General features: G+C 35.2%; 2 protein-coding genes across 2 annotated transcripts in view; one reads left to right on the top strand and one right to left on the bottom strand.

Moving 5' to 3' along the window:
- CCAP (Crustacean cardioactive peptide) overlaps positions 1–7,894 on the top strand; it is a 48,837-nt gene extending 40,943 nt beyond the window's left edge. The window contains exons 4-6 of the mRNA XM_068361615.1: positions 5,541–5,659; positions 6,648–6,779; positions 7,183–7,894. Coding sequence (XP_068217716.1) covers positions 5,541–5,659; positions 6,648–6,779; positions 7,183–7,197 — 266 coding nt within the window. The 3' untranslated portion in view covers positions 7,198–7,894. The remainder of the gene's footprint in view (positions 1–5,540; positions 5,660–6,647; positions 6,780–7,182) is intronic.
- Positions 1–14,360, bottom strand: part of LOC137630609 (cap-specific mRNA (nucleoside-2'-O-)-methyltransferase 2-like) — a 353,518-nt gene that overhangs the window by 318,686 nt on the left and 20,472 nt on the right. The window lies entirely within an intron of this gene.

A 14,360-nucleotide genomic window follows, 5' to 3' on the forward strand; every position in this document is an offset into this window, starting at 1 on the left:
ATATTTTATTTTTCCTTGTTTCCTTTCCTCACTGAGCTATTTTCCCTGTTGGGGCCCCTGGGCTTATAGCATCCTGCTTTTCCAACTAGGGTTGTAGCTTAGCATTTAATAATAATAATAATAATAATAATAATATAATATCTATATATATAATATATATAAAATATATATATATAAAATATATATATATATATATATATCTATATATATATATATATATATATATATACATGCGTGTGTGTGTATGTGTGTTTCATAGTGTATCACGATATCAAAAAAGCTCTAGTGATTTGCAAAACTGTTACATTCCTTCCAGCAATTCCCATGATCCCTTCTCATTGGCAAGGAAGATCAGTAACCAATAAGAAGACTACTACTAAATAATAATAATAATAATAATAATAATAATAATAATAATAATAATAATAATAATAATAATAATAATAATAATAATAAAGATTACGAGATCATCACTCTAATGTAAGTCTTACAAAAAGCGTATAAGAGATACGACTTGAATGTGTATTCTACTAATAAACCATTCCCTTTACAAATATTTCAATATTATATATAACCATACAAAACTAGTACAATCTATAAGGATGAATGAAAAAATGCGTTTCTACGTCATTAAACTTCTCATTCAAACATGGTAAAGGCTTACCAAGCATTTGAATAAGATATAAAGTTGCTTTTCTATTTAAGATATTCGATTGAAATACTTCAGACGTCTTTTATTTTGCTTCCCAAAAGCAACCAAAGTTAAATTCTTTGAGGGAAAGAAGGAATATTCCAATTTCCAGTTACCAACGCGGTTGACTTTAGCAGAAGAAAAATTCACAGCGATTTGCTAATCTTATTCGTTTCTCGGGCCCCTTTAGTTTATAAAGGCTGAAAAGTCGCTCATGAATGGCAGAGGCAAGGGACAGTGACAATGCTCTAGCGACTAACCATATATACGTATATGCGTCCAAGCCCCTCTCCACCCGAGTAAGGATCAAGGAGGGTCAAACAATGGGTGCTAATGACTCAACAGACGGACCTATAGGCTCCCCCAAACCCCCAAACCCTAGCTCACAAAGATGGTGAGGTTGCAGACACTACAAGAAACTATCGACCTTGAGCTGGTCTCGAACCCCAGTCCAGCTTATGGAATTATGTGTGAGTCCTATCATATCAAGGAATATAAAGGAATTTAAACAATTATAAAAGACGTATTTTTATGGAGTCACCAAATTTTCCCAAATATTGGACGAACCATCAATATATCTTTTCCGAAACTTTGAAGTTATAGAGATCCTTCGCAACAAATTCTAAAGACAGCAGGGGAACCCCACTCTATACAGTACCTCCACTTAGACCGAATTAGCTTTGCCTCATAAAATCGATAACACAAAATTCATAAGGACCACTCACCCCCAAAAAATAGATGTGCGTAAAATTTCGAGAAAATTAATGAAATGGACCAATCTCGTGACTTACATATTTTCAGAGCGCTGAAAAGAGAATGATAAAAAAAAAAACGCTGTTTACAGAAGAAAGATTATCTTACGAGACGTTAGGGACTCTACCTAATCACCAAAATGGAGATCTGCTTTTCTTAAAGCATTTTAATATTATTCTTTTTGCTTTTACCTAAATATTTTTCTTGTTGGGCTTATGATCATGTACTTTTCTGACTAGGGTTGCAACTTGGCTAACAAAAACAACAACAATAATTATAATAAAGTTTTTTTTTAATGTGTTCACACTTCAGATCTTGTTGAATTCTCCTATCACACTGCAGTGATCATTTTTCACCTTATGATAGTGACCGCAGTCAAATGACCTGATTAAAATGATAGAGAAACCCATTTGAAATATGTTTTGTCCTCAAAGTCTTTTCGTAAAGAAAACTTAATTGATCTACGGATCAATAATCAAACGAACGCACATTAATATCCATACGCAATATATTTCCATTGGCCTTATGCATCAGTAGTGTTAAAAACACATGCATGTACATACGAACATATTCAACTTCCACTTATCTGCTTGCGTAATTAAGAGAATAAATAGAGCAAGATAATTTATATAAGCAGACAAATTTAAATATCAATGCCATCTATTACCCATTTCTTATTAGTTTATACATTCAAGGATTTTATGCAAAAATAATCAAGCACGAAAGATGAATCTGTATTGCAGTCAACCTCGAAACGAGAGAGAGAGAGAGAGAGAGAGAGAGAGAGAGAGAGAGAGAGAGAGAGAGCTAATTTGCATAAGCTAATTGTCATAAATTTCCTTCATCATAACCTTGTTTGCCATCAGCATCATACAACCCTTTATTTAGATCTCAATTACACAGTAAGTGACCCGTGGGGCCTTGGTATATTATTTAGCATGAGAGAGAGAGAGAGAGCGAGAGAGAGAGAGAGAGAGAGAGAGAGAGAGAGAGAGAGAATCATTGCATCTACATTATATACAGAATTAGAGTATGATAATCGGATTGCAATGGTCAAGGCACCAACTTTAGGTACTCCTAAGTTTAAATAACTAATCTTCGAATCACATCTAGGGTATAACTTCTCCCGTGCCTATCCTTTATAAGGATGAAGGATGACTCCTTGGAAGAAGGAAGGATGGCTCCTTGGAAAGAGGAAGGATGACTCATTAGAGCAAGGAATTATGAATCCTTAGAACAAGGAAGTATGAATCCTAGGAAAGAGGAAGGGTGATTCATTGGAACAAGGAAGTATGACTCCTTGGAAGGAGGAAGGATGACTCCTTTGGAGGAGGAAGTATTACTCCATGGAAGAAGGACTCCTTGTAAGGATGAAAGACAATCTTCATTGAAATACAAACTCGGTAATCTTTCTGACTTTCATCGGAGATTATTGTTATAAAGCATGCAAGACAGATCAATACATCAGTCATAGGAAATCTCTGTTAGCTTGAGTGACACTCCTCTCTTAATTATTGGTGTTGGATCAATATGTCAATCAACGTGTCTCTTTTCGTCACTGTTCGTGGTAAACTATAAGTATTAAAGATTAAAACTATAATAATCATGTTTTCCACTTAGGTTCTAAACTTAGCATTATGTACAGTAGTACATATATTCATCACAACAGATATTATCACATCACTTCACTCATGTCAGTAAAAGACATTTTATATGCTGTTATAATCAAATGTTTATCGCCTTCTAGAGCATTCTTGTTAATTGTACGAATGTTTAGAACTTTCTAAAAAGTTAGAATATGGTCAGAATTTGCGATTAATTGTCATCATTTCTATCACTTCAAGACTCAAATATGTTGCCATGATTATTAAATACTTCTTATTTAAGTTTAATTTGATATATTCATAAATACGATTTAACAACCTTCGTATAAGGCTATTTTCCTTGTTGGAGCCATTATGTTTGCAACAATCTTGTTTTCCAACTAGGGTTATACCTTAGCTAGTGATGATAATAATGGAGAGTGCTTTTCATACAAGCATGTTCTCTCTCTCTCTCTCTCTCTCTCTCTCTCTCTCTCTCTCTCTCAGACAAAACTATACAGAACCTGAATTCTGAGAATTTCCAGAAGTAATCATCTCGGGATCTATTTCTCATTACTTTTACTCAGCTGAAAATGCTTTCTGGAATAAGAGATTCAAGATAAACTATAGAGAGAACATGTTCGTCTCTTTACGTGACTAAGAGAAAATGGAAATGTTTCCCATCATCAGAGAATAAAATTTTGCATTTGTTTTTATCATTGTCATCAATCCGTTTGATATAAGCAAACTACCAAGGATACTTATCCCAAAATGTTTCCTTAAACTAAAGATTTGCCTATCACAGTCACTTTTAAGTTATGGAGAACATTTTATATAAACAGCGTGACTCTCAATACAATTCTAACAACAAATTCGGAAAAAAATTGCAAGGCACTTGAAAAAATCAATTATCAAAATCATGAAATACCTTTTAATATTTTTCGTAAACTACAAGAATATATTTTCCACCAAGTCAATACCGGATTGAAATTCAGACCCAAGTTATAAACTACATTTCGACCATTACAGGACACTTAAAAAATCAATAATCAAAATCATGAAATACCTTTTAATATTTTCTTTTAAACCACAAACATATTTCTTCCAGCAAGTCAATGCCGGATCGAAGTTCAGCCCGACGTTGTAAATTACATTTCGACCATTACAGGACACTTAAAAAATTAATAATCAAAATCATGAAATACCTTTTAACATTTCTCGTAAACCACAAGCATATTTTTTTCCTGCAAGTCAATGCCGGATCGAAGTTCAGCCTCATGTTATAAATTCTATCTCGACCACCCTTGACAATTTCACTTCTCATTTACATCTCCGTAATAAAATTTTTCAAAACGAATGGACAAGAGAACCTCGACCCTTTCCGTTTCTCCTTGAGACGTCGGTGAAATAATCTAATGATCGAGTAATCCTCGCTTTGAAGCTGGAATGTAATTCTGACTATAAAAAATGCATGCCTGTATACAATGGAATATTAACCCTTTTACGTATGTATGTGCAGTGTACATATGTAAAATATAACCATATATGTATACATACACGTATATATACACGCGTATAATATAAATATATATATACATATATATGATACATACTGTATATATGCATATTAAAAACAAATATGAGTGGAGAGAGAGAGAGAGAGAGAGAGAGAGAGAGAGAGAGAGAGAGAGAGAGAGAGAGAGAGAGAGAGAGAGAGAGAGAGAGATGCAGATTACATTAATTTACGATACACATTTTCCCCTTCATGGTTGATGGTGCCTGAAAAGACCCTTATTCCGACCTCTTAGCAGGTTCTTAGGAATGTGGTTGCTAGCGTCTCACGCCTTCAATTATCTCCCTTGCTTGTGAGTGACACGGAAAACAAATAGCACCTTGGCTATATCATATTCACCCTATAGCTTCTAACTCATCAATGAACCAATAATAGAACATCGAATCCCTTCTATGTTTATATTCGCATTTAGTTTGATCTTTAGCGCACTCTTGAATACAAAGCTTTCACAAGAATATTGGGAGTTGAATGGCAGGACAGGATTATAAATGAAACTATAAGAGAGATTACTCGAGTGCTATATGTAGATGAGATGATGGTAAAGGGTAGATGGAGATGGTTTGGGCATGCTCTTCGCACTCTCCAAGAGTGATTGGTTCACCAAACTTTCAACTGGGCTCCACAAGGCACTAGAAGAGTTGGAAGACCCAGACCTACATGCCTGAGGACTATGAAGCGTAAAGTAGATGATGAATAGAGAAGTATTGAATTAAAAGCTCAAGATAGAGACGACTGGCAAAAATCTAACCAAGGCTCTTTGCGTCAATGGGCGTAGGAGGAGATGACGGTGATGATAAATACTGAAGGCCTTCACTTTCAATACCTCTTCCACGACCTCTATCGAGAACTTAAATCCCTATTTCACGCCATCTATGAAGAACTTTTGGAATCAAAACTGTCCCCAATCATCCCTTTTTAATTACAGTTTTCTCTTCCACAGGCTGCGGTAAAAAACGTTCCGACGCAAGCGTAGAAGCATTAGCATCAGGAACGGAACTCGACGACCTTGCCAAGCACGTTTTGGCCGAAGCTAAGCTCTGGGAACAACTACAGAATAAGGTGAGAGATCTCCTTCTTGAAAGGATTGTATTTTCATTAATTTAGTTACCTTCATGAGTCATTAGAGTATATTGGATGACAAGAGGGATGATACTGATACTTGAAAAGCAGTTTAAAACAGTTTCATTATTATTATCATCATTGGCATACAAAGAGTAATCACGATGTGACCTGCATTCAAGACAGAAAGATTCCTGGGCCATTATTACTGTCATTAAAAATATGAAAATACATAAAGACGTTTATGTGATGTAAACAACAAGGAAGTGTGTTAAATTATACTAAATATATAATTACAGTTATTTTCATTTACATTTTTCATGTTATAGACTAGGAGTAATAGCTAAATATGGAGAAATATTCCCAGTGTTATAGTTGAATAATTTACCAAAGTATATAAGCTTCATAACTGTAGGATAAGCATATAGTCTGATTGTTTTGAGAAATACCTGTTCAAATCTCTCATTAATTTCAGTGTGTAAAACCTAGCTTAGCTTGTATTTTCATTTAATAATAAAATAATAATTAGTGGATTTCAAATCCCTAACATTCCCAGTTGCAATTTAGAGAGAGAGAGAGAGAGAGAGAGAGAGAGAGAGAGAGAGAGAGAGAGAGAGAGAGAGAGAGAGAGAGATGGGGAGTGTGTCGTACATTATTACAATAATTTAAACATAGAATTACGTCCACTGCAAATACAATTAGAGAAAAGGGAAGTAAATCCTTATGTAATCCTATTTGTGGGGTTTCTCCTCATGCAAATAGATAACTTCACCGAGTTTAAGCCAATTCGCTATAAAGATATTAGGGCTCAAGACTTTACAAGAAATGAAAACTCCCTATATATACAAATGACAACCAGTGCAGAAATAGACATAAAACCGAAATTCATATCGATGATTAAAAACAGATGAAAACTGATTCAAAAGTAAATAGGAGAACAATTATATATCTCGAAAACTTATCCCACTCGTGACGTCACATTTTGCAGATGGACGTGATGCGCTCCCTGGCCGCTCGTATGGACGAACAGCGTCCCCTTTACAGGAGGAAGCGATCCCCTGCAGCAGTAGCAGCAGCAGCCCCTGAGCCCCGCCAGCAATTGGCAGCATCTTCACAACAGGTAATTAGAAGAATAATGAAAAATAAAAAATAATGCGTTGGTCCTTTAATTTCTTATAGGCCTATTGCCTCCTTGAGTATTTTCGTTGGATCAACATCATCATCGTCATCAACATCAGAGCACAATTTGAAGCTGGACTCTTGGAAATCTGTTGCTTTGAATGCGAATATATTATTACTATAGAGCAATAGTTTGTGAACTTGCAATTTATAAATAAATCTTCAATAAATATTTGCAGTATATGCTTCCATATCATTCAGTCGACAGAATTCTTCCCTTAGCAAGTTCCAGACATGTCAGAAACTTCATAAACATAATTTTCCTCTAGAGCGTGGTACTAATTTATCAATTTTTTTCGCAACCATTACATTAACATGTCTTTTTTCTTTTTTCCAAACCCTAGGCTAAGACCCAGTAGAAGGGACGACATCACCAGTACGCTCGGAATGTCTTGTAACGAGTCCCACATCATCATCTACCCAGATTTGTTTGATCGTGTTGTTCAGTGATTGGCTGAAGGTTCTTCCACTTATACTCTCAACACTAGTGGATGGACAGTGGTTTTTTCCATCTATACTTTTCAAAGCCTACTAGATCACCTTGGCCCTCCAGCATCTCTCCCTGAAGCCCACTGGATCGCCTGTTTGCAAACGTTCAGGGCTCGTCAATGTTTACGGAATCCATTCATTACACGAAAAAGGTGTTTCAATCGACTCGTTCTAAATTAAAAGGGATCAGACGCACGCATTTTGGGCATATCACATTTGTCATTACCGATCAATTTGTGGACGTCCGAAGTTAATTATTAAGTCTTTTGTTTTCTCGCTTTCATGTAGTGGTGTTGGCTGTTACCTCTTCGTTCAGGTTTTTCGGTGACGGTACAAATTCTAAGGATATTTTCTAAGAAATTCTAAAGCCATTTCAATGACTTAGAAACGTTTCCCTGTAGAAAAATAAAACTTGGGGTGGCATTATTAATTGTCACAGAAATGCAAATGGCTACGTAAGTGTGGATAGGCCTTCAGCCTCCTTGTTAGCCAGTTGTATTTCTCATGATGAAGTAGCACTATGTGAATCGGTGTTCAAAGACGAAATAGAGTTGTCAGTTCCTCCTTTTTTGTTGTTTTATTTACCCATAATTGATGATTATCATTGTCATTAATAGCTAAGCTACAACCTCAGTTGGAAAATCAGAACAATAGGAAAAGCAGCTCAGGGTGAGAAAGAACAATGTGAAGATTAAACTTGAAAAAATACATACATACATGATACATAATAATAATAAACATATAAAATATGAATTTGACATTATTCGGAATGATGACCCTAAAAAATAATATACTCATGGTGACCCAGCGATGTACTTAAGGGATGTGGAAGATGAGTCTATTGAAAATGCCCCAGGGGCCTCTAAAGTAGGGTAAGAAAATTAAATTATGCAAGTATACATTTAAAATTACCATTTTATTTTCCAAGTATCTATAAAACAACCCTCGATAGCATCTTGGTAAGTAAAAAACTGCACCTAGAAGTGATTAATTTTCTTCCCATTAGTTTCCTTTTCCCTCTGCTACTCGGGCTTTGCTCTCTGGGTGGCCACAGCTTCGCTCGCCTCTCGCCATAGTAAGGGGAAAGGGGGTGGGGCACTTTACTAACTCAGCCCACCGGGGCCCCAAATCTCTAGGTACGCCCCTGTACTAAGTAACATATCACCGGACGATGTCGATAAAAGGCACGTGAACAGCCCCGGAATAGTGAGGGTTGCAAATTTGTAATCTTATTCCTTAAATACTTGTTGAAAACTGGAAGGGAAACGGGTTGCTATATACATATATATATATATATATATATATATATATATATATATATATATATATATATATATATATATATATATATATATATATATATATATATATATATATATATATATATATATATATATATATATATATATATATACTGTATATGTATATTTTATTTATATATATGTGTGTATTATGTAGTTATACACACACACAAATATATATATATATATATATATATATATATATATATATATATATATATATATATATATATATATATATATATATTAGGGTAAGGCAATTTTGGACAATTAAGGCAAATATTGGACAGATACAATATCTCTAAAACTAATCATAATTTCTTAAAACTATAATGCTATTAGAAATTGCCCAACCTTCTACTTTATAAATATTAGTATGTCTGGTTTTTAAAAAGTATTGAAGTACCCCTACATAAATTGTTGAATATGGGTGTCCAATAATTGCCTCACCTTCATTTTAGGGTTTCTCAGAAATAATACATGAAATTATTTTTCCTAAAAACCAATCAGTGGATGATGCTAAAGGAAGGTTTAAAATAAAAAATGAATGAAAAAATATGGAATATCTAGGGTCCAATTTTGCCTCGCCTTGAAAAATGGTAAGGCAATTTTGGACACAATTAAAAAAAAAAACATCCAATTCATAATGTTAAGTTATCAATTAAATAATAGATTTTGTAAACTAACTACAGTATCTCTCTCTCTCTCTCTCTCTCTCTCTCTCTCTCTCTCTCTCTCTCTCTCTCTCTCTCTCTCTCTCTCTCTTTATATATATATATATATATATATATATATATATATATATATATATATATATATATATATATACTTAATAATTCTAACTAGACATATAGATAAATAATAGTTCTTTGAAAATATTTTCTATCATTTATTTCAATAGAAAATCATACTGATTTATAAGAAAATAAAAAAGAAAAAGTTTTCTTTTCATAGAAATTGATAATCAAACCTATTACTAATGAGAAAATAAGGATAAGTACAAAATTGGAAATAAAGGTGAACAATTCAATATACAGTATACTATAGCCATATACGTGACAATTTAAATGCTTGAATATATGACGGATCTATTTACTTCAACCGAATGCTCAAAAAACAGCTTCAGTTCTTTTAAATATGGCACTAAACATTCTCTTCGAAGCATGGGTTCCATAAATAAAGGACCATTAATTCCATCTGTAATTTGAAAAAGGTATGTATCCGTTTGGTGCTCTGGATACTCCTCTACTCCTAATGCCCGGCAGATGATCTTACTGGAATTAGTATGGACCGGCAGGGGTCACTTGTCTTATTTAAATAGACGCTGCGCATCACAATGAAACTGGCTATTCTATGATGAATTTAGCCAATGAATCCTCAATGGATTTAGTCAGTCTAAGGAAAGCGAAAATGAAAGAATTGCCCTCAGTCCTGGGCGTAATGGGTTGCTAAGAAACTCCCGGTTTGTAAATACTAAAGAATAATTGAAAATTGGTAATTGGAATGTTAGAACCATGAATCAAACTGGGAAGTTACAGCTAGTAGAGAATGAATTTATGAAATATAGTTTGGATACCTTGGCCCTAAGGAACAGATAGAGTTAGAAGAGAAGGGGTAGGAATAATGATGATGAAACCAAGAGCAGAAAAGGCATTAACCAAATGGAGAGCTGTAGGTAGCAGATTGTTACTTACAAAAATCAAATCAAAGCAGTGCTATATGAGTATTATAGTTTGCTGTGCGCCAATAAATGATTCCCCTGAAGAAAGGAAAGATGAATACTGTGAAGAACTGCAGAGTATAATAGGTGAGAACCTAGAGAGATATGAAAATTGTGATTGATGACTTCAATGCTAAAGTTGGAAGAAATAATGAAGGGATAGAAATGTGATGGGTGTTGAGGTTCTTGGCGAATTTGCAAATGAAAATGGGGCACATTTTATAAGTTATTGTTCAACAAATAATCTTGTTACTGGAGGTACTCTTTTCCAGCACAAGGAGATCCACAAATATATAATGACTTCACCATGTGGCAATTACAAATATCAAATAGATAACATAGCCATTGATAAAGAGAGAAGGAGGACTCCGGGAAATGTAACAAGCTATAGAGGTGCAGTTATTGGTAGTGATCACCAGCTCCCCATTGCCAAACAAATATTAAAACTGGAAGAACCCAACAGAAATGTAGATAGAATACCAAAGTTTAATACATCTATGCTTCTAGAGGATGAGCACAGAAATCTTTGTAACTGAATGTAGGAATCGATTTACATTCTTAAGAGACTTTAAGAGACGAAGTTTTGGGACGCAGTTACAAGGAAAAAACCATGGATATCAAATGATACTTGGGATACTATAAAAAGAAGACAAAGACAGAAATTGATTTCTTAAAGTTTTCGAGGAAGTAATGAAAATTACTTCCTCAAAGAGAGAGAGAGAGAGAGAGAGAGAGAGAGAGAGAGAGAGAGAGAGAGAGAGAGAGAGAGAGAGAGAGAGAGAGAGAGAGAGAGATTAATAAATCATTGTTTATCATCTTCCTATCCAAGCATTGATCGATTTCCGACCTTTCTGACTCAAATTCATAAATCAAATCACGTAGTTTATTATTATTATTATTATTATTATTATTATTATTATTATTATTATTATTATTATTATTATGAGTTAGTAAGGCCTATTGAAACCAGAGGATAAAAGAGAATTCTTCGCAAGTCCTAAACGGCTTCGGGAGAAAATCTTCGTGCATCTCCAAAATGATTCAGAAGAAATTTCCATAGACATAGCATGGAATTCTGAATGATTCCAGAAATCTCTGAACGATTTCGGAAGATAATATTCCTGAATCTGCTCTCCAAATGACTTCAGAAGAAATAGCCATAGACTTAGCATAGAGTTCTGAATGACTCCAGAACGGAATCTTCCCGCAGCAATTCTGAACGGCTCCGCCCCGGATCCCAAAAGACTTCTGAAGACCTGATCTCTCTCTCTCTCTCTTTTTAAAACATACCTTGCAACACCTCACGATATGTATGTACTGTAGCAATGGAATTTTACGCAGTGAACATTGGGAGGAGGATTTCACTTTATTCACAGAGCTCGCGTTCTTGCGGAACAGGTAACTGACTGCAAGAATTTTGTTACAACTACAGGATGAACTGGAGGCTATTCGGAACAATTCATCTACAGATAGTTTGGATAGGTGCTGCCGAAGTTGCCGAGCTTTGATGATCATAATGTAAGCGCCTTGAAGGATAATTTGCTTGCAGTTTAGAGACGATGTCCAATAATTGGATTGCATTGGTGCAAAGCGGTGAGCGACGTGTGTTTCTTCAAAATTCGGCATTGAAGATAGAACATATCAGGACGGCATTGGTAAATACATTGTGTTGCTCTTCGTTGACTTTAGTATGAATATAGTGTATGTCGAGAAATCAATGGCATCCATGTCTTTACCCATCGCCCTTATAGGTAAAGACATGAAAGCCATCGATTTCTCCGAGGAATCTGACGAACCGAGGACAAACAGCACTGAAATGTCTCTTGAAATATCGAAGGAGACTGGCGAACTAAGCAAAGATGATCTTGAAAAACTATAAAAGACAGAAGAGAACAGAGAAGGAAAGCTTTATATGAAGAAGTATAAAAAATAACCTTTAATTATAGAGGTAAGTCACCTAAAAACTGAGGTCAAATAGCCTCTATTATTAGCGGTTAGTCGCCTTAAAACAGAGGTCTCAAAGAGCCTCTAGTGCTAGAAATAAAACACCCAAAAATAAAGGTCAAAGAGCTTTTAATGTTAGATGTAAGGGGATTAAAATAAAGGTCAAAGAAACTCTAATGCTATAGTATAGCACCTCAAAATAGAGGTAAAAAAACCTCTAATGCTAAAAGTAAGGAGCCTCAAAACAAAGGTCAAAGAGCCTCTAATGCTAAAAGTTAGGAACCTCAAAATAGTGGTCGAAGACCCTCTTATGCAAAAAGTAAGGAGCCTCAAAATACAGATCAAAGAACCTCTAATACTAAAAGTAAGGAGTCTCAAAATAGAGGTCAAAGACCCTCTAATGCTAAAAGTAAGGAGCCTTAAAATAGAGGTCAAAGAGCCTCTAATGCTCAAAGGAAGGAGCCTCAAAATAGAGGTAAAAAAACCTCTAATGCTAAAAGTGAGGAGCCTCAAACTAGAGGTCAAACAGCCTCTAATGCTAAACATAAGAAGCCTCAAAATAGAGGTCAAAGAACTTCTAATGCTAAACATGAGAAGCCTCAAAATAGAGGTCAAAGAGCCTCTAATGCTTAAAGTATGGAGCCTAAAAGTAGAGGTGAAAGAGCCTCCAATGCTAAAAGTAAGGAGCCTCGAAATAGAGGTCAAAGACTTTCTAATGCTAAACATAAGAAGCCTCAAAATAGAGGTCAAAGACCCTCTAATGCTAAAAGTAAGGGGCCTTAAAATAGAGGTCAAAGAGTCTCTAATGCTAAAAGTAAGGAGCCTCAAAATAGAGGTCAAAGAGTCTCTAATGCAAAAAGTAAGGAGCCTCAAAATAAGAGGTCAAAGAGCCTCTAATACTAAACGTAAGGAGTCTCAAAATAAAGGTCAAAGAGCCTTTAAGGCTCAAAGTAAGGAGCATCAAAATAGAGGTCAAAGACCCTCTAATGCTAAACTAAGGAACCTCAAAATAGAGGTCAAAGACCCTCTAATGCTAAAAGTAAGGAGCCTCAAAACAGAGGTCAAAGAGACTCTAAAGCTAAAAGTAAGGAGCCTAAAAATAGAGGTCAAAGACCCTCTAATGCTAAAAGTATGGAGCCTCAGAATAGATGTCAAAGGTCCTCTAATGCTAAACGTTAGGAGCCTCAAAATAGAGGTCAAATACCCTCAAATGCTAAAAGTAAGGAGCCTCAAAATAGAGGTCACAGAGCCTCTAATGCTAAAATTAAGGAGCCACAAAATAGAGGTCAAAGAGACTCTAATGCTGAAAGTGAGCAGTCTCAAAATAGAGGTCAAAGACCCTCAAATACTAAAAGTAAGGAGCCTCAAAATAGAGGTCAAAGACCCTCGAATGCTAAAAGTTAGGAACCTCAAAATAGTGGTCGAAGACCCTCTTATGCAAAAAGTAAGGAGCCTCAAAATACAGATCAAAGAACCTCTAATACTAAAAGTAAGGAGTCTCAAAATAGAGGTCAAAGACCCTCTAATGCTAAAAGTAAGGAGCCTTAAAATAGAGGTCAAAGAGCCTCTAATGCTCAAAGGAAGGAGCCTCAAAATAGAGGTAAAAAAACCTCTAATGCTAAAAGTGAGGAGCCTCAAACTAGAGGTCAAACAGCCTCTAATGCTAAACATAAGAAGCCTCAAAATAGAGGTCAAAGAACTTCTAATGCTAAACATGAGAAGCCTCAAAATAGAGGTCAAAGAGCCTCTAATGCTTAAAGTATGGAGCCTAAAAGTAGAGGTGAAAGAGCCTCCAATGCTAAAAGTAAGGAGCCTCGAAATAGAGGTCAAAGACTTTCTAATGCTAAACATAAGAAGCCTCAAAATAGAGGTCAAAGACCCTCTAATGCTAAAAGTAAGGGGCCTTAAAATAGAGGTCAAAGAGTCTCTAATGCTAAAAGTAAGGAGCCTCAAAATAGAGGTCAAAGAGTCTCTAATGCAAAAAGTAAGGAGCCTCAAAATAAGAGGTCAAAGAGCCTCTAATACTAAACGTAAGGAGTCTCAAAATAAAGGTCAAAGAGCCTTTAAG

This window comes from Palaemon carinicauda, chromosome 38, assembly GCF_036898095.1.
Source record: "Palaemon carinicauda isolate YSFRI2023 chromosome 38, ASM3689809v2, whole genome shotgun sequence".
Lineage (NCBI taxonomy): Eukaryota > Metazoa > Arthropoda > Malacostraca > Decapoda > Palaemonidae > Palaemon > Palaemon carinicauda.